Source organism: Chanodichthys erythropterus, chromosome 10 (assembly GCF_024489055.1).
Source record: "Chanodichthys erythropterus isolate Z2021 chromosome 10, ASM2448905v1, whole genome shotgun sequence".
Taxonomy (NCBI): domain Eukaryota; kingdom Metazoa; phylum Chordata; class Actinopteri; order Cypriniformes; family Xenocyprididae; genus Chanodichthys; species Chanodichthys erythropterus.
This window is the reverse complement of record NC_090230.1, coordinates 4866337-4893790: the sequence shown is the minus strand read 5'-3', so window position 1 is coordinate 4893790 and position 27454 is coordinate 4866337. Positions and strand designations below refer to the sequence as shown.

Sequence of the window (27454 nt, the reverse complement as noted above, 5' to 3'; positions counted from 1 at the left end):
AATATAATATAATATAATATAATATAATATAATATAATATAATATAATATAATATAATATAATATAATATAATATCACTTTTCACATTACTATGTATTTTAATCCCAGCAATTACGGCTTATTCAGATCACCATTAAAGGACACAGGTCAATGAGATATTAAAACTAAAGAGAGTAAACATAACCTGTCTAAGAGATATCTGTGAAAGCAAATGCATAATTGGATGAACAAAAGGGGTGGGGAAAAAACAGCTCCACCAAGGGAGGCTCTGGCAAACTCTTTCCTTTCATAATCTCCGACTTCAACCAATCAGTACTCAGAAGAACCCCCCTCCAGAGTGCCCCTCCTCCGAAACTCCATGCCTGTCTGTTTATAGAGCGCAGAGAGGAAAAAGAGAGGCAGAGAGGGAGTGTAGTACACACTCAAGCTCTGCGAGGGAGAGAGAGAGACAGACAGAGAGAAAAAAAGAGGAAGACCCATACAATTCAGAGTGAAAATCGGAGGAACAGAAAGAAAGGATGGATGCTGAAGAAGAAAATTTTGATGAGAGAGAAGGATCTGGAAGAGGTACCATAAAGCTTTAAGATCCTGATCATTGTTTGTGCTTTCATCTTTTCACCAGTTTTTCCAGATGCCACGTGGACACTGCAAGCTTAAGAGTCACCGAGAGTTATTAGTCCTAACGCAGCAAATGTTTTTTTGACATTTTAACAAAATGAACGGGAAAAAAAGGTATATCTAAAATTTAAGGACTACTTTCTCCAGGTACTGAAGGAACATTGATAAACAACTGTACTGTTTCCTTATCTTCTGGTTAAAACAAACAACAGATTGCTTGCATTGTGAGGGTTACTGTGGACCAGTGCTCGTGTGACACGTTGTGTGCCTGCTGTTCAACTGAGGGCAACTATAATAACTGAACTGGACAGGATGCTGACTTTCTCAAAAACATCCTCCAGCCTGCGGCAGCAAGCTAGCTCTTGATTTAAGACCTCCTCTGTTCCATCTCAGATGTCAGGACTGCAAAACAACACCAACTGTTAAAAGGATGGTTCACAGAAGGTTGGGCTCAGCCTTGAGGATAGGGCAAAAACTATTGTTTTTCCTTCAATGACTTAAATGACCATGCCTTCAACCCTCTCTACCTGAGAATGGACAAAAATCTGGGGAAGCACTCAAAATCCAAGTGCCAGCCAAACAAGGAGATATGAGGCGGGATATTTGGAGTAACTGTTGGCAATCTTAAGGTAAAGATAAAGATAATATTATGGTCTTCAACTTCTAAGATTAGAATTTCACTGTTTAACGTGGTGTTTCTGGATCAGACTGACAGTAAGTTGATTAAATAATAATAGTTCTCGAATAGGTGCACTCTCATGCCTTAGGCTGACAGAACAGTGCCAAGTGAGCAAAGAATTATTAAGTATCTGCTGTATTATTAAGTATAATTAGGTATCCGCTGTATTAAATAACAGATTTCTTTCTGTTCTCCCTCTCTCTTGTGATCTGACCTGTCTGATTTTTAAGGATAGGAATAGCTAATCAAGACGACAGCTCTGTCTCAAACAGCGTGTGGACCTCTACCCTGGTAAAACTCTGGCTGCTCTGATTCCTAACCAAAGCATCCTTACGGCATAATGCTGTGTGCTCAGGGTGTGGCCGCTCCCCTAATGCTGAGCTCTTTTTTGCTGCAGCTAGTCAGAGCCAATCTCCCTTCTGGCTGTCTGATTGCATCTGATATCCTAAGCTGCACCAACCTTGGCCTTGACCAAGTCCCAGTAGAGTTGCCTGTAATGGTGGCAACATTGGACTTCAACCACAATCACTTAGAATGTCTTGAGGATGGTAGCTTTGCTGGCCTTCCCAATCTTGACACCATACGGTTAGCCCACAATCAGCTGAGCAGACTCACTCCTGGAACCTTCCGGAATACAAGTAACATACGCCATCTGGATCTTTCCTCCAATCAACTGAGCATAATTGAGCAGCACTACTTTCAAGAGTTAGTAGGAATCAAGGAATTACTCCTTTACAACAACCGCATAGTTAGGGTAGAGAGCAAAGCCCTGAGCGGTTTGATCAACCTACGCAAAGCCTACCTGAGCCATAACAGACTGACAGACTTCCCTTTCTTTTCCATTCAAGAACATGCCAATTTGATTACCTTGGATCTAAGCTCGAATCGTATGCCCAACCTTCCAGTCGAGGATATTGCAGCTCTAGAGGAATCAGTACAGCAAGGGTTGTTCCTGCACAACAATAGCCTAATTTGTGAGTGCTCCATGTACAGCATGTTTAAACAATGGGAGCATAGAGGCTTTGCCTCAGTGAAAGATTTTCGGGAGGAGCACACCTGCTTGCTTTATGGTGAGCACCGTGCTTCAGTGCGGTTTCTTCAACATGTGCGATTCTTTGAGAATTGCACACTAAAACTTCAAGCGAAGACAGAGAGTATGACAGCAGATGTTGGGAATTCAGTGAAGTTAGATTGTGAAACATCATTAAAGGGAAAGCATCTTACCTACTGGTGGGTATCACCTAATAAGGAATACATTGCTCCCCCTGGTAATAACAATACTCTGCGAATGTATGCAAACGGTACTTTGGAAATCTTGGCAGCTCAAGTGAAGGACTCTGGGGTGTACTTGTGCATGGCTCAAAACCATCAAGAGTCACGCAACGAGACTCATGAAGTTAATGTAACTGTGTCGTCACACTATCCAGAGGCGGAGTCCTTTAACACTGGCTTTACAACCCTGCTGGGCTGTGTTGTCAGCCTGGTTCTGGTCCTAATGTACCTCTACCTGACACCCTGTCGCTGTTGGTGCCGCAAGCAGCCCCTACCAGCGACACCAAGCCCTGCAAATGAATGCAGTGCCCAGTCATCTATCCTGACGCCCACGCCACCTGCCACCACGGAGGGCCCCGGCCGCAAGGTCAGTAACAACAAGCATGTGGTCTTTCTGGAACCCATCAAGGAGGCACAGAATGGGAGGCCGCGGGCAGCACCGGCCCTCGAGCATCCCAAGCTGGCGGTAACACGGAGCGATGCTGACTCTGTCACTTCCGTCTTCTCAGACACCACTATTGTGCCATAGCGGCTGCTTACTGTCATCCCAATGACCTGCTCAAATGAGCACGTGGGTCCTTCAACGTGGCAGTCTGCAACTGCACAGCTACTCAGGACAGATCAGGGAGAGGGCTTTGAAAGCCCTTAGCAGGGAGCAGAACAGAGCAGGAAAGCACATACAATCAGAGAGAAGAACGAAATATGAAATATAAAAAATAAAAAATAAAAAAGCAAAAAGATGGAGTCATGCGCTCCCAATATTTGGCTTTAAGGCTTGACTGAGCCATGAGACGATACAAGATGAAGGAAATGGTTTGAGACTACAAAAGCTGAGAAGGATAAAAGCTTCCCCTTTACAACTGCTTGAGCCTTGATAGATTCATAGCTATGAATGCCTTGTCTAGAGCATATAACCCACAGAATACTGCATAAACCCTACTCTACTCTAGAAATAGCATGAATGATATGAAGGAGAATGACAAGAGCATACTGAATTTCTAGTTTTTTACAGATATGACTAGAATGTTGACTTTTTTTAGGTGTCCTTTGTACCCCTGTGTTTCACATTGACAACTTGGTGAGTAGTTAGCAGCAGTAAATCCTTTTCAAGCGGTCATACCCACTTTGAAAATGTAATGTAATTTTGGTCATAAAAAATGCATCTACAAAATAGTGGGGATTGTTGAGAAGTTTTTACAAAAATTGACATTTAGACATGCAAAGTGGTGCTCCTAAGTTATCAGAGCGAATGTGGATATCACACAGATATATATTCTTAATGAGATTATTAACTTGAAATAGATGAAATTGAATAAAATGGAATCTGTGAAAACACTTTTCCCCCTCCCAAAGCATTCCATGTTTCCCCTTGCCTCCCACCCTTCTCCCCCTTCCACGAATCCCTTCTTTATCGGCTTCCTAATAAATCCTTTTGCTTCGACCCCAGAGGTAAATGTCTGCCTTCTTATTGTTAATTAAAGTCACTTTGGCCAAGGTGAGCATCCAAATTATAGAATGTGTCCTGACGTTCCTGCTTTTCTATTCAAGAGTAAATATAACATTTTGTTTGCAACTGTATATGAGAACAAAACGTCATCAAAAGCAGCTGCCAGCCAGAGCATTAGAGAACTTTTGTGATATATCTGGGATCAAACCTATTTGGTTGACAATGGTACACAAATATTCTACTGACCACTAAAGTTGCAGTACAAAAAACCTAAACCACTTTAATTTCAGGAACATCAGGCCCAGTAATGGGAACAAATCTGATTTATCAGGTTTGTGTGATGATTTGGAGAGATGCCGTGATCCACGAATTAAAACAGTTAAAGTTAAAGGGAGTATTTTACAATAGTACATTACCCTTGAGCCGAAGCCCATCTTCCCCAGAATACTAATGCGTTCCATCTGCTTTATGAATCAAAGTTTTACTGCCATCACTAAAACCACCATCATCACAATCATATTTATATTTACCACACTGTTTTGTGCTACAATTCTAACCAAATTTGCATGGACACCAAGCATTTTGACATCGAAAGCATGCAAAGTTTCCCCCAAGGCTCTGAAGTACAAAATGTGGGATAATTTGTGCCACTAAAGGGATAGTTCATCTAAAAATTAAAGTTCTGCCATCATTTACTTGCCCTCCTCTCATTCCAAAACTACATTCCAAAACTGACTTTCTTCTTTGAAAAATAAAATTGTGAAATAAGTCAATGTTTTTTTGTTCATACACTGGAAGTCAATGATAACCATAGGTGCTTGGTTACCAACATTGTTCAAAATATACTTTTTGAAAGTTCCACAGAAGAAAGTATGACATACAGATTTGGAAAGACATGAGGTTGAGTAAAAGATGGAAGAATTTTCACTTTTGGGTGGACTATCACTTTAAGTTTTCTAGCATTCATAAATATATTTAAAAATGTATGTTACAATGGCATCAATTAAGCATCTTTAAAATAGGGGCACAGAAATATTACTTCTTAAAATCTCAAAATCAAGGGTTACGTTGAATAACTAGAGAAAAAATAAACTTACATTTCAAATAAAAATATGAATGTAAATCAGAAAAAAAAAACTATTTACAAATCCACAATATTCACATATTCTAAAATTTTTTAATCTATTTTGCAGCACAGCACATTTCATTAACTAAGCTGCAACTTTTTTGAAAACAATTTTATCAATTTTTTTATTTATTTTTTTTATAAATATTTGCATTTGGATGAAAAGCTACTATCACTATTAGTTGAGGCATATCTTACCTCGAAGCATCTGAAACATTTTGGGAAAAATGCTTCAATGAGTGATTCATGGCTAAAATTTAGCCAGACAATTTTACATTTTCAATTCAACAACATATATTGATACATATAATAGGAATAAAATAGACTTTTCTCATACGCATTTAGTAATTCAGTTGAATCTGACAGGCCATTTCTAAATAAATATTAACATGATCAAAATTGTGCATAATCTTCTCCATTAAGCAGCTGACACAACTTACCCACCGGCACATCCTACCCCCAACTCTCCCTAAAGCAAAATATTTCAAAGTCGTGAAATGTCTTACAATATCCACTTATAATTTCTAGTACATTCCATCATTGTCACCACCCTGAGTGTATGTTCTGCTGGGTACGTGTCTTATCATGCAGTGCAAAACTCCTGTTAGGGGACTGCAATTGCTGCCTCTGAGCTGTGTGTGGTCCACCTCATTAGTGTATTATTTATCACATGGGATCAATACTGTCAAAGAACAATATGTCAAAACTTTGACAGCACAAAAAAAGCACAGGAGAAACCTCATATGAGCCTGGGGCTAATTAAAACCCAAGGTTTTTCTGTAAGAGGACTATTTTGATATCAGTTTCATGTGCATGCGTGTACTGTGAATATTCCATCATTAGGAAAATAAGATTATGAGACAATACCCAATAACACAAAGGGTAGTAGCATAACTAAAATCTTATGTTGATGACAAACCTTATATCATATTAACAGTGATAATGATACCTAAAGTAGCATAAAAAGTATGCAGTATATATACACAAACACCTCTAAAAAAAGCATCAACAAGGAAGTTAACACACATATTTACAGTATGGGAATATTGTGCATTCTATATTGCAGGTGAATGAACAGTAAGTAAAGGGAAATCCTGAAGTCATTACATCTGCTGAGATCTAAAACGTTCTTCCCTCGTGCATCATACTGTGTTTCAGATGCCTGTGTGGGAAGACCAATATGGGCTTTTGTTTGAGCCACGAGCATTAAGGGATAAGACATAGATTACTAGTCCACATTGGCAACCAGTTGGAAACAACAAAAAAACAAACATACATTTTTCTCATTATGATTATCTGGCATTTGGTGGAAAACCATGTTTTATAGTTTGGTTTCTTAGTCCATATTGCACTTGGTGTAAACAGTCCATCACAGCTTAGTCATTAATTTAAAAGGTACTTTCTTCTTAATTCACTTCTTTCAGACATTTAATGCAGAAAGGCCTTGATGACAAGGCATGAAAACAAACACAATGCTTTAGTCTCTCATAATGCAGTCACATCAGCTCAGCTTTCATTTGCTAGCTTTTCTGCAGTATTTCCACCATTAAAGCTCAGCAGGACAAATCCAACAGTTTTGCCCAACAGCCTGTGAACATGTAAATGAGGAATGTGTAATTGATTAGCTTGACTCTATTCCTGCACGTTTAAGAGGGACTGGAAGCGTTATAAAATAATAATAATAAATCCTTGCATTTGAGAGAATTAAATAGCTTATTTAACTACAGTGTGTCTGAGGCAGGACCTTAGCAATCATGACAAATGGCAAACCATCATCCTAATCAATTCTAATCAAGAACATTACAAAAATACATTCTGCCATGCAAATAAGTTTAAGGTGCAAAATGTGCAAATTCAGAAAAGGAACATCCTTGGTTTAGCTTTGCATTGAAAATGCGAGGCGAGGGGTTCTGTTGGAATCCCTGAGAAGACTTGACGGATAAATCACCCTCCTTTACAACATCTTTCATTTCCTGCTGTTCTGGCCCATCCATTTCATAGGTATTTCATCATATAGCTCGACAACAGTCCTTCGATTACCAGCAAGCAAATTTAGAGTGCTCATCAATCAAGAATATTTATAGTTGTTCTGATGAACTTTCCATGCCAGGCAGACTAATACAGAGCTGAGACTGGCCACCTACAAATACTGTCTGGACAGATTTAGCAGTAACCTACATCTGATATGAATCCTTCACTGTGGTTGATATTTGGTTGTTCTTTGATTCTATGGACTGTGCGGGTAATATTTTGTAGGTAGTCAACCAAAATGCCAATTACCGCCATGGGACCACAGCGTTAAATACAACCCAGTCACACGTGACATTCGTTCTCGAATTCACCACAAGGTGGCGCAAAGGGACGGATTGCAACATTGCTCAGTAAGGCTGTAATTGGGAAATTTTTACTTGTAAATGAAAATAAAATAATGAAATAAATTACTGGTAATAATAATAACAGTAGGCTAATAGTAATATAGTATTATGACATTAAATCTCGGCAAATAATTTTTCATATAAGTTCTTAATGTACAGCTATTTGACAACTGTTACAGTGAAATATTACAGCGGCAGCGTATGAAGTATGCTTACATTTTACTGTACAGCACTCTCCAGTATTCTAAATTATTATACAAGGTGTGCATTATTAAGGAGGGCCATAAAATAAATAAAACAACAGAAATTGGGGATTTTTAGGTGGGTCTGAATTGTGAAATTTTTGATCACTTTTAATCGCTCCCTTGTAGCCTATAGGTTAAAAAGTGGAGACATTGTTTGCCTGGCAAGGCCAGACTGATATATCTTCTACAAGATATATCAGTCTGGTCAGTCTGCCCTATGTCGCGCCTCGAGTCAACTCCAAACCGTACCGTGCAATCAGATTCGTTTATTTCAGTGACGCAAACAGCGTCAATCTAGTGCGGCAAAAGTGCCTTCAATATCAACAAAGATTGCACACGGGAGACCCGAGAGTTTGTTCTATTCAGCCGTGAATTCAGTTTTAAATGACCAAAAACACATTAATTATTTACTTTTTTGCTGTTGACTCTCTTGTCGCTTTGCAAACGTCATATCCGCCCTTCTCTGATTGGTTTACTCCGCCCTAGAAATCGAATTGATTCAATGGCCGACCAGACTCATCCGCTGGTACAGTGGTGAAGCTGGATTTTCCAGGCAAAGACATTGTAGCCTTTTACTTTTTTTTTATGATTTGAAAAACGAAGAAACAAATAAGTAGGCTAAAAGGTACAATTCAACTACAACAATGGCATTAAAACACAAGGGTGAATTAGCGTAATAAAACATTCAACTGAAGCGATTTTCAACACAGGCCTACATAAAGTCTGGGGACAGTTAAACATGTTAATTAATGAAGGTTTGCATACAGAGTTCAGTGTTTGTATTCACTATGTGATGGGATGTAAAATTAAGATGATGCAGCTTCAGTAAAGATGTTAATAATATATAGTATTAACATCTTTATATAACACTTATAGTATAACACACTTTGGTCAGAATGAATTCAAAAAGACATTGCAGCTATTACAGAGAAATTTTAAGTTAAGTTTTATTATAAATAATCATTTAGGTTTTCCCCATGAAACATAAACAATGACTACGTTTACATGTGCACCAATAATGCGATTATTTATCATAATCAGAGTAAGGTCTTAATGGCAGTAAGATTTACACATCACACAAGCACAACTCTTCACTCCAGTTTACATGCAATTTTCATTACTCTGATTATTCACTAATAAGTATGGTTGTACCACACTCAGATAGGCATACAGTAAGCATGTTAGTGGCCATTGTTTAATCTACTCGCATCAAATTCAAAATACATTTTATGCATTTACTAGATATTACACTGCACTGTGATGAACATCACAATGGCGTGTTTGCCTACGCTGCTGACACGTTCTTCGCACCGTCTGGATGAAGATATGGAGCAGAAACTGCGCAGCGAGTTGAGTTGACAGAGTTTAGTGATTTGGAGAAGAGAAAACTTCAGAATAATGTCACAGAGTCCATTGATGAAGTTGTGTGAACAACACACGACATCCGTGTACGTCCGAGCACATGCGCACTTTGATCAGAACGGTAAAATTGCGATTAAGGTGTTTACATGCCTGTTTATTGCGATTAAAATTGGCATACATCACCTTCATTATTGTTGCTATGATTATGAGCTTAAAGGGATAGTTCACCCAAAAATGAAAATTCTGACATCATTTAGTCTCCCTCATGGTGTTTCAAACCTGTATAAATTTATTTGTCCTACTGAACACAAAGGAAGTTATTTGGAAGAATGTTTGTAACCAAGCAGATTTCACCCCCCTTTCATTAAAAATTTTTTCCCTACTATGTTAGTCAAAGGGGTGGGGGCGAGAATAAAATGCAAAATGTGTAATTTATGTGGTTCGCTATCCAGAGTTTTTAAAATCACAGCTGTAAGGATGCAGAATCCCTGTGGAATTTAATTTAATTAATTAACTCTAGGTGAAAAAAGAACATGAGTGTGAAGTTTGTACCATTTCATTTTGATTGGAAAAAGCTGGCCTAGTAAAACAAAGTAAATCATCTGGTCAAGCAAAGAATCTGATTCTGTTTTAATTCTTCGATCACTGAAATAATAAAATATTTAACAATTAATAATTAAACTTTTATGATACAAATACTACATCTCGATTTCACAGACATTATAGTCATTTCACATGACAATGATCCTAAACATGCCACCTAAGGAACAATGCAACAGCTTAAGGAAAAGAAGGTGAAGGTCTATGAGTAGCAAAGTCAAAACTCTGACCTACAGAAAATCTTTGAATGGACATGAAGAGAGCAGTCAGTAAAGACAGTACAGACAAAATTGCTCTTTTAGCTGTGGTGTCAAGACATCTATAAATAAGATTAAAAAATTAATATGAGGCAGAAGTACAGATTATCCCATCTTATTATTGGCTGTTTCAACACAAAAAGTTTTACCAACTAAGAAGTACAGCACTTTTAGAGTTTCATCCCTCTGCCTAATGTGAGCATAAGTATTGGGACGGTTTAACTTAAAGCAAATGTAAAAGTGTAAAAGCTCATATTTAATTGTAAATCTCTTGCAAGCAAGCATAGGAGTGAGTCTGTGACCCATAGACATCAACAGACATCTGCCTTTAGTCTCCTCTTCAGCTGGTGAAATGCACGTATTGCATATAAGATTTATATCTGGATATTGACAATGTCCAGTTTGGAAAGTACTGAAAAAGACAGTACTGGCAAGCTTCAGCAACCAACGACGACCAGGTCAGCTGAGAAAATCAACAGCAGTTGATGATAGACAAATGACAAGGGCTATGAAAAAAACTCTAAAATAACTGTCAGTAAAATCACCAGCAACCTCCAGAAAGCCAAATGGGGTGATGGTCTCACAATCTGCTGTTCGCAGAAGACTTCACCAACAGAATTACAGAGGATACACATTAAGATCAAACATCTGATCATCAGTACCAAAAAATAGGAAAGCCAATATGAATTTGGAAAAACACACGGAGATGAGCCAGTAGAGTTTTAGAACAGAGTTTTATGGACTTCATCAAAGTGGGAAAGTGTGGAGTGTGGAGAAAAAAAAAGAAACTGCAAAAGTGTGGAGAAAAAAAAGAAACTGCAAATGATTCAAGGCATACAACCTCATCTGGAAAGCATGGTGGAGTTAGTGTCATGTCATGAGCATGCATGTCTGCCTCTGGAACAGGCTCACTCATCTTTATTGATGACTTATTCAGTGATGGCAGCAGAAGAATGAATTCAGAAGTGTACAAAATAATCTTGCATACCAGTGTTCAAGAAAATGCCACCAGGCTGGGAAGTGCTTCATATGGCAACAGGACAATGACCCAAAACACTAGTACTGCCAACTCAATCAAGGAGATTATCATGGTAAAGAGATTGTGGGTCTTAGATTGTCAGTCTCCAGATTTAAATCCTAAGCATTTTACCATCTGAAGAGGAGACTAAAGGCAGAAACTGTATTAAAGACCTGGAAAAGCATTTTAAAGTGTGAAACCAAGAGTCAGGTGATGTCTATGGGTCACAGCAATCACAGGATTGCAAGCAATCCTGTGATTGCTTGCAAGGGATTTACAACTTAATATTAGCATTTACACTTTTACATTTACTTTAAGTTAAACCGTCCCAATACTTGTGCTCACATTAGGCAGAGGGATGAAACTCTAAAAGTGCTGTTCTTCTTAGTTGTTAATTTTTTAAATGTTGAAACAGTCAATAATAAGATAAGACATTCTGTACTTCTGCCACATATTAATCTTTTAATCATATTTATAGATGTCTTGACACCACAGTTAACAGAGCAATTTACTGTCCCAATACTTACAGAGGCACTGTATATATATATATTTATATGTACACACACACACACACACACACACACACACACACACACACACATGCATACATATGAAGATCATTGTGCATCTTATTGGCAGTGCAATAATGGTGTGGTCACATTAGCAAAAAAGGCATGAACTCACAATTCACACAGAAGTCACTTTCAAACCAAGCAAACTTTCTCTGCCACAAATCCAATGTTGCAATTTGAACAAGTTTAGAAATCTTCTTGGGGACATCTTTCACGTTCATGCGAAATTCCCTTTCACCCCTATGAAATTACTGGATTTCACTTGAGAAAATTTCTTGCTTTCACTGGGAATAAAAGCTATGACCTTATTGTTGCTAGCGCCATGCTATACTGTACTGTTTGAGCCATTGTTCGTTAAATTTACTGTTGTTTTCCTGTAGCTCAAACAATACAGCATGCCATTAACAATGCCAAGGTCATGAGTTCAATTCCCAGGGATTCAAGAATTGATCAAATGTAAATGTGTACCTTGAATGCAATGCAAGTCACATTTACATATAAATGTAAATGTGACTGCAATTTTAGCACACTGTTCATGCTGTTCTTCTGAATACAATAAAAGTGAATGGGACCACAATAAGGAAAAATAGGGAAATAAGCACTATTAAATCTTAAAAATGGTCCATCTGACTTTGTGATAGGAATAGGATGAAATTTAAGCTGCAGCTCAATGAAAATCTTACTCGACTCCCATGGCTACCACTCACTTGTTTTGTTTTCCACAAAGGAAAGAAAGAGATAAAACTTAATAGAATTGTCAAGGACTGACCTTCTTATTCAAACAGGAGTCGCATTTCTTAACATCCTCATTCCTTACGTCACAGAAGGAATGCTAGTATACTCAAAAGTGGACAGACTCTCTAATGTATGACTTTAGGAGAAATGTCCGGCTGCCTTCATTAACAATTTATGACATCTCTGACTTCAGCATTTGAAAAAAGCCCAACAATCCAAAACCTATTCATGACTAAGCTAAAAAATAATATTAAGGCATGGCAATTCGCACTACAAAGTTTGCAACTAGGTCATGTTGGTAGTTTATAAAAGTGCAGAAAGTTTATTTCAAATATAAATAAATGAATAAATAAATAAAATGCACTGAAATAAATAATAATAAAAAAAAACATTTAAAAATTCTTTCGGAAAGAAATATGATGGAATTACAGCTTTGCCCTAGATTCATTTAAAGTGGAAATCGATCCATGTAAGAGAAAGTGGAAAATCTTGGGCGTCAGGGACCAGGTCAAAGTAACACCAATCCTTGCAGGTCAGCCTTCTCAAGTGCACATTACTATTGAAACACACACAAACATACAATGAAATGAAAAATTGCAGGAAAATTTGGAGCCAGCGATAAAACTGAAGTAGAGTGAAACAGAGACTGGGCAAATTTTCTGCAGCCTTGTATTCGGAAGTATTTTTTTCATTAATGTTCTTCATAAGCATTTAAACTGGTTTTGGTCTGGGTATCGATAGCACTATCATTAAGGACTTCCCTTGTTAGATGTGTGTGTGCGTATCCTTTTTCACTCTCTAAACCAAACAGGATGTTTAGACATGAACCCTGAGCCTGGAGTCCGCTTAAGTTAATTAGCAGGCATTGTTAATGAGCGCTCTGAGCTGTCAGTTAGCCGCTTCGCTGGTATTTGATGAAGCCATCCAGGGCAGGCTTACGATGACTTACTGCTATTAGTACTGTACAGCAGACAAGCAATTAAATATGACATCACGTTCAAAGACTTTCACCATATTAGTACAGCTCTCACATTGAAAAATAAATCACATGAGAGACAAAACCTTATAAACACCTAACAAATAATGGTGCAGCACTGTAGCCAAACAGCACAACAGATGTTTGGAAAAAACCTTCCTGATGCACTGCAGGCTGAGGAACCAATACACAACTCACTGCTGCTGAGTATTAAACAGGGAAACAGCTCAGTTTCACAGGTAAAGGGTGAGAAAGAAAGTCTACAGAATACAAGATGGCTTGGATCAACACGTGAAATGCTGAGGATTTTAGTTGGAATTATCAGGTATTGCACGGAGACACAGGTGCAATGATTACAGATTTCTTAAAAGAAAAATGTTCTTTTAAAACATTTTACAATGTGGCTTTTGAGTTCACAGTACTGTGAAAACATGTCCAACCCAGCCCAAAAACAGCATATTTTAAAACTAAGATGCAAAAATAAGACATCAAATTACCTTGGCATCATGTAATTTGTTATTCAGAATTTGGCTTACCCAGTCGAGGTAACATAAGGAAGAAGTGGGATAAATACCATTATTTCTAAACATCAGAAGAACTAACAAGAAGATTTAGGAAAAGTAAAACTTTGCAGCATTCCTACCTGTGTAGCATCTATAGCTCTGCATATCCTTTCAAATGATATCAGCTTAAATTAAAGAGCAGCAGAAGTTAATTTTTAACAAGTTCCTGATCCTTGCAATCAGATCTTAACAGTTTGAACATTTCAGACTGTCTTAATGTGATGCATGTTGAGCAAAGAGGTTATTAAAGGATGTGACAACGAGTCTTTTTAAACAGAAGTCTTCAAGGCGTTGCAGCAATAAAAATCTTAATTATAATCATATAATTATTTGTGACTTTTCAAAAAAAAATTCTGAGTAAAATAGTTTAAAAGTAAAACAGACATCTTTTTTTTTTTTTTTTCAGTGTGGTTTAAAGGTGCCATCGAATTGAAAATTGAATTTACCTCAGCGTAGTTGAACAGCGTAGTTGAATAACAAGAGTTCAGTACATGGAAATGACATACAGTGAGTCTCAAACACCATTGTTTCCTCCTTCTTATATAAATTTAATTTGTTTAAAAGACAAAGAACAAAGAACAGGCAAATCTCAACATAACACTGACTGTTACGTAACAGTCAGGGTGTACGCCCCCAATATTTGCATATGCCAGCTCATGTTCGAGGCATTACACAAGGGCAGCCAGTATTAACGTCTGGATCTGTGCACAGCTGAATCATCAGACTAGGTAAGCAAGCAAGGACAACAGCGAAAAATGACAGATGGAGCAATAATAACTGACATGATCCATGATAACATGATATTTTTAGTGATATTTGTGAATTCTCTTTCTAAATGTTTCGTTATCATGTTGCTAATGTACTGTTATGTGGATGAAGTTACCATCGTTTCTTACTATATTCACAGAGACAAGAGCCGTCGCTATTTTCATTTTTAAACACTTGCAGTCTGTATAATGCATAAACACAACTTCATTCTTTATATTAGCCGTTAGCCACGGAACACTATCAAACTCATTCACTATCAAATGTAAACATCCAAATAAATACCATACTTACACGATTAGACATGCTGCATGACGAACACTTTGTAAAGATCCATTTTGAGGGTTATATTAGCTGTGTGAACTTTGTTTATGCAGTGATAGAGTCGAGAGCTCGGGAGGGGGCGGAGAGCGCAAGCAATTAAAGGGGCCGCAGCCTGAATCGGTGCATTTCTAATTATGCCTCAAAATAGGCAGTTAAAAAAAATAATTAAAAAAATCTATGGGGTATTTTGAGCTGCAACTTCACAGACACATTCGAGGGACACCTTAGACTTATATTACATCTTGTAAAAAAACGTTCGATGGCACCTTTAAAAAAAATATGATTGTTTTGGTGATATAATGCCTTTGAGGGAAGAAATCTCAAACTGAGCACAGTCTACCACAAATCAACCCTTCCTTCTGAAAAGTGACTTAAAATTCTTAATTCTGAATAATTTATCTATTAATTTATTGTTTAAAGACAAAATGCTTTATGAGAACTTTAGTTACATTAAGGGTGTGTTCACACTTGGCAGGTTTGGTTCGATTAAAACAAACTCTGGTGTGATTGCTCTGTTAGTACATTTCATTTGTATATGTGTAATCCAAACCCGGTTGCGCACCAAAGATAGGCCACATTCACACAGCAGCAGAATACGGTTGTCAGTCCTGTATTTGAGTCCTTAATACGGTTACATTCACACACAGTACAGTTATTTACGGGAGTGACAACTTCATTCTATAACCAAACTCACACCCATACATTTTCAGGACACACAACCGCATTCTCTGAATATTCGTGCTGTGTGAACGGAACCGCACTGGACAACTAGTTGTCGGTCACGTCATACAGTGCGAGAGAGCCGCTACGCTAAGGGGTGTCATGTGTGTGGTTTCACTTTCAGTAACTTATAGCAAGGGAGAGATGAGCTGTGTTATCTGAAGGTTTTAGATCCAGTCACTGTGCCCCACTGTTGCATGTTCATACAGACGGTGTTCCAGACACTACTGTAAGTTGCTGTGTGAACGAGACAACAAGACTCACACCTGTAAGTAAATGCGGTTGGCAATCCCAAAAACTGACAGTGTGAACGTGGCCATATAGACCAAGACATTTTTAGGGGTTCTTGTCCACTTCCAAACTCTGGTGCGGTCACAGACCAAAGACATCTAAACGAACCAAAAACAGGAAGCGATGTCACAAGATGCAACCCTAAAAAGGACAGAATGCTCAAGCATACCTGGCCTCCATTACAGTTCGATACAGGCGTCGGAACCACCATCTCTTTGCAGCAGATCTTTGTGTGTGTGTAATGGAATAATTCCTGCTGCTGATTTGACTCCTTTACAAATTTAATAAGCTGTGAGTTCTCAGCTGATAAAATACCATTATACTGTACGTACACACATACAACGAGAGTGTTTAGTACATAGCATTGTTTTGGATTTTCGGTAAGTTTCATAGCAAAATGCACGTCATAAAACTTATTTTTCTGCTTTGTATCTTTAGATTCAGTGTTAAAAATGACTGTGTAAATGCCAAGCAAACTGGACTAAATATATAATTTTCTTTTTTGTTCTGAGCCAAAAGTACAAAGAGCATTTTCTTTCTTCTTCTTTTTTTTTTTTTTTTTTTTACTCTGCAAAAAGGCAGTAATTCTGCAATTTGAGAGCTCCATTTGGCTGTTTTCATAATGGCTGCACTAAACCAGTATTTACTGATCGGGAACATTGACCACCTATGGCGTGGAGTCTCACAGAGCAGGGAATCATTGCCGAATGCTGAAACATCAGTCTATTACTTATCATAACTGTCTAATAACACCCCACAGGGTCAAAATTTCACTACAGGGGGAAAAAAATAAAAGGTAATGTTCTGTACTTCCACATGCGTCCATGAGTCACCGCAGAGCTTGTGAGAAGCGTTCTTACAGCTTTGACGTGCCTGTAAACTGCGGGTTGAGTGAGTCAAGGTTTAGAATTGAACAGTAAGCCAAATAAAGGGTTTTGATTCAATAGAAATTGATTCACACATTTTCTCTCTGGCAGAGCTCTGGAAAAGCATTGCCTGTTCTTCTACCTCAATATTTTCCATAAAACAATTTCAGGAGTGATTCATTAGTTTCCGTCACCTCTTTTTCATTACTGTTTTGTGATACGTTGTTATCATATTTGGTCTGTTGAGGCTACTGGTTCAGTTTTGCTCATTTATTTTGAGTACAGGTACAGGTTGGAATGGTAAACTTTACTGGTATCTATGGTTCCATGAAGAACCTTAAATTTACATGTAAATGTTTCAATACACAAAATTCTCTTTATAGTGGATATTCTTTAGATTTTTAAAATGTACTTCACACTAAGAAAAAAAAAATATGCGGCATTGCTGCAAAAACACAGTTTTGAAACCTTTATTTTAAGAATGCAGATACACATTAAAAGCAAAAAGCTTACAAGGACACTGGCCATCACACCTCAAAGGATGGTCATCTCGTCACTGTTCTAGACGAGTGAGAAAGACTCTGCCGTTCCTGCCAGAGCTGGTCAGATGGGTGCAAATACACACACATGCAAATGCATGATGGAGCAACAGGGATGTGATGCTTTGTGTTGAAATGTCCTTGGTAAGACAGATGCCAATGTAATAAATGAGAAATGGGATGAAGGTTAAAGGAATACACAATAGTGATCTTTCATCTGTAGAACAAAAAAGGAGAAATTTTGTAGAAAGTCCAAGCTGCTAATTTCCATACAATGTAAGTGGATTTTAGAAGGGGAAAAAAAATAATTTATTTCTAAAGAAAGACAAAAATTTCTCTATTGCGCACAGTAAAAAAAAAAAAAAAAAAAAAAAAATGGAGAAAAAAATGGAGAAAAAAAAATACAAACTTAAATTTACAAAACAAAAGTGAGGTAAAAAAAGTAACATTTTCAAACTTTTAACCTTTTTTAACAACTCTATCCTTTTTAGTGTTTTTTACTATTAGAAGTTATAATGTGTCTGTAATTACAAAATAAATAAAACAATTTTAACAACAGTTTACTGTGAAAGTTCATTACTGTAAATGTGACCCGTGCTGGCAAAATGAGTCGGAATGTGCTAGGGCTGGGCGATATATCGAATGCTTTTGTCACGCGCATTTCGTCAGTAAAGCCGGTTCCCTGATTACCGCTAAATCGCCATCACCTGCTTTCAAATGCAGCGCCATTTAATAGACAGAGCCGTAGTTCACTGATAAGCCACGCAATATCTGAATCGCCGTCGATATTGAACGCGATATTGCACAAGCTAATTTCGAGCTACAGGCAAAACAAGTGAAAAATGCCAGTTTTTGTTGAAATTGAAGTTCACACAAAAATGAGTTCATTAAGCCCTCGTCTAGTGATCCCAATCACTAACATCTAAAAGTATCTTTATTTGTATGTTTTCTGAGAGGAGTACCTTTCCTTTGTCTATGAAAAATTGTATCGTTTTAAAGCACAGCATTCCACTTTGTGAATATTCATAGCGAACTCGATGGTATGAGTCTGAACCAATGAAATGTGATTTTCAAAACATAGCTGATATAAACAAAACAATCTTACTCGCGATGACTGACAGATCTGAAGAACGCACAAAGACACTGTGATCCCGATATACACATATACACAGAATTACAGTCTTGTCGAGTATTCACGCAAACATCTGTTATATGTTATGTCTTAAGTGAACATTTGGTTAACTGTTGGGGGAAAAATATAACATATATGTTTAACATATATTAGATCCATGTGAAACAGAAGTTCTTAATATATAGGCTGTCTGTTTCATTAATGTTAATCAAACAATTGTGGAATTATGGAAAAAAAAGTTGTATATTTTTCGTATAGATATTTGGTTTTGACTTGGTTTGTGCCAATTTTTTATTAACAGAGAATTTAAGGTATGGTTGCTAGGTGATTTTGTTTTGAAAATCGATTTTCCTGAAAATTGACTTTGCTGACTCTATCGACTTTAAAAGGGTATAGCTTAGTCATTTTTTGTCAGATTCCAACAAATCACACATTATTTTGAAGGTTTTTTATTAGAGAATTAAATAGCAATAACTAATTTTGCCAGCACTGGTTACATACACTAAAGTAAAAGTATTATGCAGATTTACATTTACATTTACATGTAAATTATAGGGTAAGTGACAATTTTTTCTTCCAAAAACTACAAATATTACAGTATTCTACAGTCCAAAATACATATAATGTGGTTGATAGGTTTCACAAATAACATTTTTACCACTTTTTTACATGAAAGGATCAAACTTTTTTACAGTATAGCTCTCATAACTTTTCCGTTTACACTGTGGTCAAAAGTTTGGAATAATTATTATTTTTTTATTGTTTTTGAAAGAAGTCTCTTATGCTCACCAAGGTTGCATTTATTTGAAAACCAAATAAGTGACATTTTTAAATATATTAAAATACAAAACAGTTTTTTAAATTGTAACGTTACTGCTTTTACTTTATTTTTGATCAAATAAATTTTGTACAAAAGATTTCTTTCAAAAACGATTAAACAAGTAATTAAGCAATTCAAGTGCGCTAGTATTTTAAACTACTACGTTTTAAAACTACTACCATGGTTCTTTTTTCACATTCATTGTAAAACAGAAGAATGCACATTCTTCAAAACCTCTCTTTTGTGTTCAACAGAACAAAGGAAGTCATATAGGTTTGACTTTCTTCATCATTATGTTTTCATTTTTAGGTGAATTACTGTTTTAATAATCGAACAAATCCACAATGTAAAATCCCTCTTCAGACTTTCTGGAGGAAGTATCAAATGCCAGAGGCACGATATTGAGAAAATCCTGAATTGATTGCTTTTGCTTGTGTTACACTCTCAGTTCTTATTCTCTCATTTTCTTTCTCTCTCTTAAGATGTGTCGATCCAAACCAGCGGTCACACACCAACCCTTTGCCCCTGACATATGGACCACTCGTGCATCTCCACAATAATTTCCGTGGATAAGATGACAAACACATCTCGGGCCGTAACCTCCTTTTCACTGCGTTTCTTGTATACTGCAAGAAACCATACAACTTCACAGTCTTCAAATTCACAAGACTTTTTCTTGAAAACTCTGCCCACGCACTGTGTATCAGCAAAGGGGAAAAAAAACAATGCTGATAATTCAAAAGAAGACAATGATGTTTACAACTTCTGGTTGAAAAATCTTGTTTGTAAATGCCACATCTTTCTTTATTTCCAGTGTAAAGCAATAATGAATGAGACTAAATGACAATATGAATCCCTCCCTCTGCTTGAAATGCTAAAATGTTATTCTGACTGTGAATGTGATCTGTTATGATGCACTGTAGGAATGACAGGACAGCATGGCACTGACTAGAGATTTGAAATGAGGTGATGATGGGGGGGGGAAATGTCTTCAATAAAGAAAATCAAACCCACAGAGTATTTTTTTCAATGTTTACAATCATGAAACAACTTTCGTAATGATACAAAAGGCAATACTTTGATACCTGAAAACAAATTACACAACAATAAAATGTGTAGCTTCTTGCTCATTCTAACAGTTATTCATAATCAGGGCTGCACAATATATGAAAAGAATGACATTGCAATATTTTGTTGCAATAATTTATTTTTAGATTTTTTTTTTTTTTTCTCTGGAGTTTTGAAAATTAGATGTCTTAGATGAATATTAGAATACTAAACAAAAATATATTGGAATAATACTATTACAATGTAAAATATACTGATTTTGAAACTTTTGTTGAAAAAGTAAATGAACCAAGCCACTCTGAGACACTGGATCATGGTCAAAATCCTGCAATGAGTGAGTTGAAAAGGGATGGATGGATGGATGGATGGATGGATGGATGGATGGATGGATGGATGGATGGATGGATGGATGGATGGATGGATGGATGGATGGATGGATGGATGGATGGATGGATGGATGAAACTTGAGTAGAATGAAGTGAGTGAGTGAGTGAGTGAGTGAGTGAGTGAGTGAGTGAGTGAGTGAGTGAGGGAGGGAGGGAGGGAGGGAGGGAGTGAGGGAGGGAGGGAGGGAGTGTAATGAAGTGAGTGAGTGAGTGAGTGAGTGAGTGAGTGAGTGAGTGAGTGAGTGAGTGAGTGAGTGAGTGAGTGAGTGAGTGAGTGAGTGAGTGAGTGAGTGAGTGAGTTTCGATACTTTACTCGTACTGCATCGCTAGACATGGTGGGGAACCTATTCAATCACACTGTGCTATGGTAGATGAACGACTTATAAGTAATTGTCCGGAGTGTCCAGAAGGGGCCCCGTAGATAAACTACAATGAAGCATGCCATAGCCAGAGACCCAGATTTTATTGGGCTCAAGAGAAGGCAAAGAACAGGCTAACTCACAGAGGTCCAGCCCAGCCTCACATAATCGTTCTAGAGCAGGGGTCATCAACTATATTTGTCCAAGGGCCAGAATTTTTCTCTGCAGACACTGTAAGGGCCAGATACTCGTAATATAAAATAAAATTCAAATTGTATCCTAATATGTTATTATTTGATATACTAATTCTAATTCCAAATTTGTTATTTTTTACATATTACCTGTACTGCAGCAAGCCACCAGGGGGCGATAGCGATATTTTAGCCTTCATATTTGTGAGGCTGTCAAGCTGTCCATCACTGTCACGCAATTGTGCGCTAATCCCAGGCAAGGAAAATTTTGACATGTGTGAAAAAATGAGCATGTGAAACAATAAAAGATGTTCAATGAGAGCAACGCGTTTATCGTCATTCTTGACTGAAGGCAGGCTATGGCACAAGCTACTTTTCAGAAGGCTTTTTTTTTTTCGTTAGATTTAAAAATAAATAAATATGGAACGGACCCGAATATTCAAATATTCGTTTGGTGGGTTGGTATTCGATTTGAAAATTTGACATTCGAATATTAGTTGTTTTTTTTTGTTTTTGTTTTTTTTTTTGCACACCTGGGATCCCGCGCGAAAAGATTCTCATTCCCCCTTGAATAAGGCCGGCGACACACTGGCTGCATGAGCGTCTCAGCTGCGTGGCGTGTCCATTTTTATTTCGGCTCCCATATTTAACAGGTTGGAGTTTGCACACTGAGCAACGTGTTCCAGCAACGGGAGTGTTCTCTGGCTAGAGCGCAGAACAGCGGAGTTTGTATGGACCGAAGTGCATGTCTGAGCTTGTGTTTTGTTGCTTTGACATTGTGGAAAATAGAATAATACAAAACAAAATGTATTAGCATTTTTACCCGTTATTATCAATCTAAATTAATTGTTTTTAATTTAACTTAATTTCTTTTTTCTTTATTTAAATTTCGTTTTTCTTTATTTAAATTTCATTTTTCTTTATTTAAATTTCATTTTTCTTTATTTAAATTTCATTTTTTCTGTATTTTAAATTAATTTTTCTTTATTTAAATTTCGTTTTTTCTTTATTTAAATGTAGTTATTATTTATTTAAATCTACCCTTACTGTGCCAATTTGTTAGTCAGAAAAATATTAGACTACCTTAAAATTATTGCTTAATTTAACAGACCTGTGTGTGTGCCTTTTATATCACTAGTGCAGTGTCCGTTCTCGGAGCATAAGCCCTGCCCGCGTGAGGTGCGCCTGCGTGAGAAGCCCTTCCCGCTCGCGCTGTTCTGACTGTAGTTTACTAAAAGTTTATTAATTCTGAATGTGTCGCGTATCGCGTGTCCATCTATATTGCACCAAATGCGACACTGCACTCCCTTGTGAAGTCGATTGGATGAACGGTTCTCGAAATAATAAAAATGCAAACAGACATAGAGACACAGATTCCTGCCTTTAATAGAGAGAAAAATATGTTCAGCCCCTCTCTCCGAAGAGTTGATGTTCATTACTACCGAAGCTTCGAAGCTCAAAAAATGGTACTCGGACCAGCCCTAAACTTTTTCCTCTTACAAGGCTATTCCTGAATTCAGTATTACTCTGGGGGCCGGATGGAAATCTCTGGCAGGTCGGATTTGGCCCGTGGGCCGCCAGTTGACATTTCATGTTCTAGAGCTTTGCACAGCCACGGAACTAGAGAGCGTGCAGGAAGCTAAGCCCAGACGTGGGAATTTCAGCAGGTTTGAGACATAGTCAGACCCAGCAAGGATTAAATCCAGCCTTAGGGTGGGAATATGGTTCCTGGAGCGTTGAGTTCAGAGAGACAGTTAAGCAGAAAGGACCTGACCCTGAAAAGCAGGGACGTCCAGGTTGTAAAACTTGACAAGAGTGGACAGCGAGGACCAGCCGGCCGCCGCTGTGTTCTGCAATGGACACACCACTAGACCACACCCAGGATGAGGCCATGCCTCTCGTGGAATGTGCTCTGACCTCGATGGGGCATTGAAGGCCCAAGGAGGAGTATGCAAGAGCTATTGCGTCAACTATCCAACGGGATAGTCTTTGCTTTGTGACCGAGGCTCATTCTCAATGAACGTGGCTTGCGGGGCAGGGCTGGCAAGCGAAGTGCTCAGGAGTGCGGCATTTAATAATTAACACCAGAGAAATATGAAATATATGAAATATTAATATATTCCATGAGTCTCGCCTGAGACAGTGGAGAACGTCATGTCATATTCAGATGAGCGCTGTCAGCGTTGAGTCCGTTCTCATGCTCTCGCAGTGAGAACGCATGACCTCAATGAACGCAGCTTGCGGGGGTGGGACCGGCAAGCAACACACTAAGAGATTGGGGATTTTACAACAAACACTGGAGAAATATGCTCCTTCAGAGTGAATATATCCATGAGTCTCATCTGAGTCAGAGGAGAGAGCGCCATGTCATATTCAGCTGAGCGCTGTCAGCATTGAACTCGCTCTCGCACCCTCGTAGTGAGAGCGCTCGTTCTCAATGAACACGGCTTGTGGGGGCGGGACCAGCAAGTGACAAGCTCAGAGATTCTGCATTTTGTAACAAATGCCAGAGAAATATGCTCTTTCAGAGTGAATATGTATACCATGAGTCTTGCCTGAGTCAGGGAAGAAAGTCTGTCATATTCAGCTGAGCGCCGTCAGAAGTGAGAGCGCTCGTCTTCAGTGAACGCGGCTTGCGGGGCAGAGCCAGAAAATGACGTGCTCAGAAGCTCGGCATTGGTGCGACATATGCAACAACGTTGCAGAAAATTTGCTCAGAATTATGCTCTTTTAATTACCACAAGGCAGGAAAGCACTCTGCAGGCGGCTCGTGAGCAAAACGCTGACCGGGGCTGCTTTGAGAGCGACGCGGGTGCAGAGCTACTTGAAAGCGGCGATCCGATCCAGTGCTGTGAAGTGGCAGGCTGATCAGTGCTGCTTGAGAGCGGCGAGCTGTGGGCGGCAAACTGCATGCAGCAAGCAGTAAGCAGAGAGAAGGCAGCGATCTGATCTTGCTGCTGCAGAGCAACGGCTGAATCAGCTTGCAGGCGAAGGCGGCTTCAAGTCTCATAGAATCAGCAAAGAGCAGTGTTGAAGCGCTGAAGGAGAATGAATCAGTGATCCTATGCCAAGCTGAGCAGATGCGCTGCTGTGATTGAAAAAGGCTTCAGTTATCTGTGAAAAGGAGTTTCCCCACCACGTCCAGCATCGCAGTACAAGTAAAGTATGGAAAGGACATCACTCCCATCATGATCAATGAAGCTGTCTACACTGCATGTGGTGACATTGCTACATGTTATCAACATTGATTAAAATGGGACTGATCTAGTTGTCACATTGCAATGCATCACTTGCTTTTATTGCAACACTTCTGCATGAATTTAAGTACAAATTATGTAAAAGGCATTAAAACTATCCTGAATGAGCAGCGAATCTGAATCAGTGCACACAGCTAATATGACGGGTGAAGTTACAACATTGCTGATGTCTGGCTTTGATGTCTGACTCAATACTTGCAAGTTTGAGATGGTTAGAGGCTCAACACCAGTAGCCTACTTGTTGCCATAGCAACCTATTTTTATTTTTATTTTGAAAAACATAAAAAAAAAAAAAATCTTCTTTTCAGAATAGAATTCATTTTTTTATTTTTTTATTTAAACCCTCTTTTTTAACACTTCTGATGCACACAAACTCTTGGTTAAAAATTAGGAATATTTAAGATATTTAATGTTCACCAAGGCAGCATTTTTTTAACAGAAATACAGTAAAACAGTGAAATATTATTACAATATCAAAAAGCTGTTTTATGTTTGAATATATTTTGTATTTGAATATATTTTAAAATGTAGTTTACTCCTGTGATGGAAAGCTGTTACACGATCCTTCAGAAATCATTCTAATTGCTCAAGAAACATATTATTTGAATAAGAAACAATATCAAGTCTATAAAACACGTCAAAACTCCACAAGTGACAACAAGAATATCAGTGAGAAAACTCGTTAGAACAGCATACATACCGGGACATTTGACTGCACATCAATTTTTTTTTACATTATTGATACTGCTTGTAATTGTAATGAAACAGACCAGTCTACGGGACATAAATTAAGCCTTTAAATAAAAGGCTTAATGGGCTCTTTACACTGTCATGTACAATAAAAGAGCCTGCATAGTGACAGGAAATAAAAATGAACACACACACAAAAAAAAAAAAAAAGAAACTGCCTACCTTACACAAATCCAAAAGGTGGAATTGACCGTTTGCAAAGACCCACCCCCTTTAGTTACTGTTGCTATGTCAGACAAGCTATTCCACTCTCACGTCACACATCATGTTCTCACGCAGTGAAAAATACATCACAGAGCAAAGAGGACACTGAGAATGTGTCGACAGACAAGGCAGAGCAGGTTACTTTTGATATGAAACAGTGTCAAATTTCACATTTTGTCATTTTTAAAGAAATTTAACCAGTAAATACCATTTGTGGCTCTTTAATGTGTCGTGACAGATCGCTGTAGCACCTCAGTTCAAGCTGCACAGGAACCGATCATCTCTTCCTACTAGTTAATTTATAGCATCAAATAAACAAGAATAAACATCAGAAGGAATGTTGTGTTAACAGAAAGACGTCAGTACACACCCATTTTTCACACACACATTTTTCAAGTTGAAGTTAACCGATGGCCGACGTTAAAGTGCTAATATACATAAAGACGGTAAACAAGCAGGGCGTGTGATGGAAAGGTCGATGTGGCTGCAGATGTCTCAAGTCGCACAATCATTCAGCACTGAAGACAAGTGTTTGTGACAGCAGGAAGAATCAATGATGATAAACTGTCACTATACAGATCAATCTTGAAAACTGTTTCAATGTGTTTTTGGTTCAGTCCCTGTGACCTAGTTTTCCCCTGTCTGTTTATTTAGTCATGTCATTCACACGTGCCCTGTTAATTTACTCATTAAAAGGTGCCGTATGTAATAATTTTGTCCACTAGAGGTCAGTAGAAGCCTATTAAAAACAAGGGCGTAGCTTGATGATGGTAAGTTTGAGAGCGGAATCTTGGGACACGTGGTCTTCATCTCAAGAGACGGTGCAAAAGAACAGGGATAGGACTCGGGAAGAAGTCATGTTCATGGATGCGATTATTAACGTTACTGTAGTATGAAGCAGAGCAGGACCGAGTGTTGTGGGAGCTGAACGAGGCCGCTGGAGCGATTGCGCAACACACACCTCACGAGCAGCAGAACTTTTATTATGCCACAGTCGCCGGCGCTGCTTCCGCTTTTCTGGTCATGAGTATGGGGTAACGCAGCTCTGTTTATCATATTAGATACATTTGAGTGTGTTGAAAATTATGTTATAGCGTTATTCTGTGCGTTTGCTTGGTGGCTGCTGTGAGACACTTGTTTGAGACACACTGCAGTAAGATAGATCGATTTTAGAATATCATATTAATATTGGATGGCTTGTGTTGATAAATGGCATGCAAGTAATTTTAAAATGTATTGTATGATGGAGAAAATTCTGTATTACTGTTACTAAAAATAAAGCTGCATCTGATTATGCCATGTTAGCTACTTGACAAAGTAGTGTAGCATATGCACACGTATCAGGATAATCAATAAACTTTGGAATGTTCAGAACGCTTTTAGCATGCTGGACTGGGTTGTAAAATCTCATCTCGGTTCCGACCGGTCTTACAAAGATGTCCACTTCCAGCTCTTGGGACATCAAAGGGTCACTCATGTGAACTACGGACCAGATCACATTCCAACACACACCACACACACACAGACACATGCATACATCACATACATACCTTTTTGACTGTATATGTAAAATACAACTATGCCAAAATATACCCATCATGTATTTCGAGCGTATGCATGTTTCCTAGTGTTTAAATGAGTGTATTTGTGCTAGTGTGCATTTTAATGATGGAATTTTGTCTGTAAACCATAACTTCTTTTATATGCCTTTCTGATCTATCAAGTTTGATCTCTCCGTAAAGCTCCGGACTCGAACTATTCACTGAGATATGTCACATAGCTGACAAATGCATTTTTCTATGTGTTTAATGATACTGTGAAGAAAGTACTCCATCTCGAAATCTGAGCTGATTCAGCTAGGAGACCAAACAAAGGAACTTTGCCCGCCAAATATTGCTGCGCATCTATTGGCCGCTATGATTCAGGAGGTGTGTTAG

General features: G+C 38.1%; 2 protein-coding genes across 3 annotated transcripts in view; one reads left to right on the top strand and one right to left on the bottom strand.

Annotated features, from left to right (window-relative positions):
- The window catches only part of LOC137027625 (E3 ubiquitin-protein ligase RNF123), a 198078-nt gene that overhangs the window by 75188 nt on the left and 95436 nt on the right, over nucleotides 1-27454 (bottom strand). The window lies entirely within an intron of this gene.
- Nucleotides 1623-4006, top strand: amigo3 (adhesion molecule with Ig-like domain 3). Its single transcript, XM_067398519.1, has one exon. The coding sequence runs from the start codon at nucleotides 1638-1640 to the stop codon at nucleotides 3096-3098; it is 1461 nt and encodes a 486-aa protein (XP_067254620.1). The 5' UTR covers nucleotides 1623-1637; the 3' UTR covers nucleotides 3099-4006.

Coding starts and splice junctions, on each gene's coding strand:
- amigo3 (XM_067398519.1), top strand. CDS start 1,638: ATGCTGTGTGCTCAGGGTGTGGCCGCTCCCCTAATGCTGAGCTCTTTT.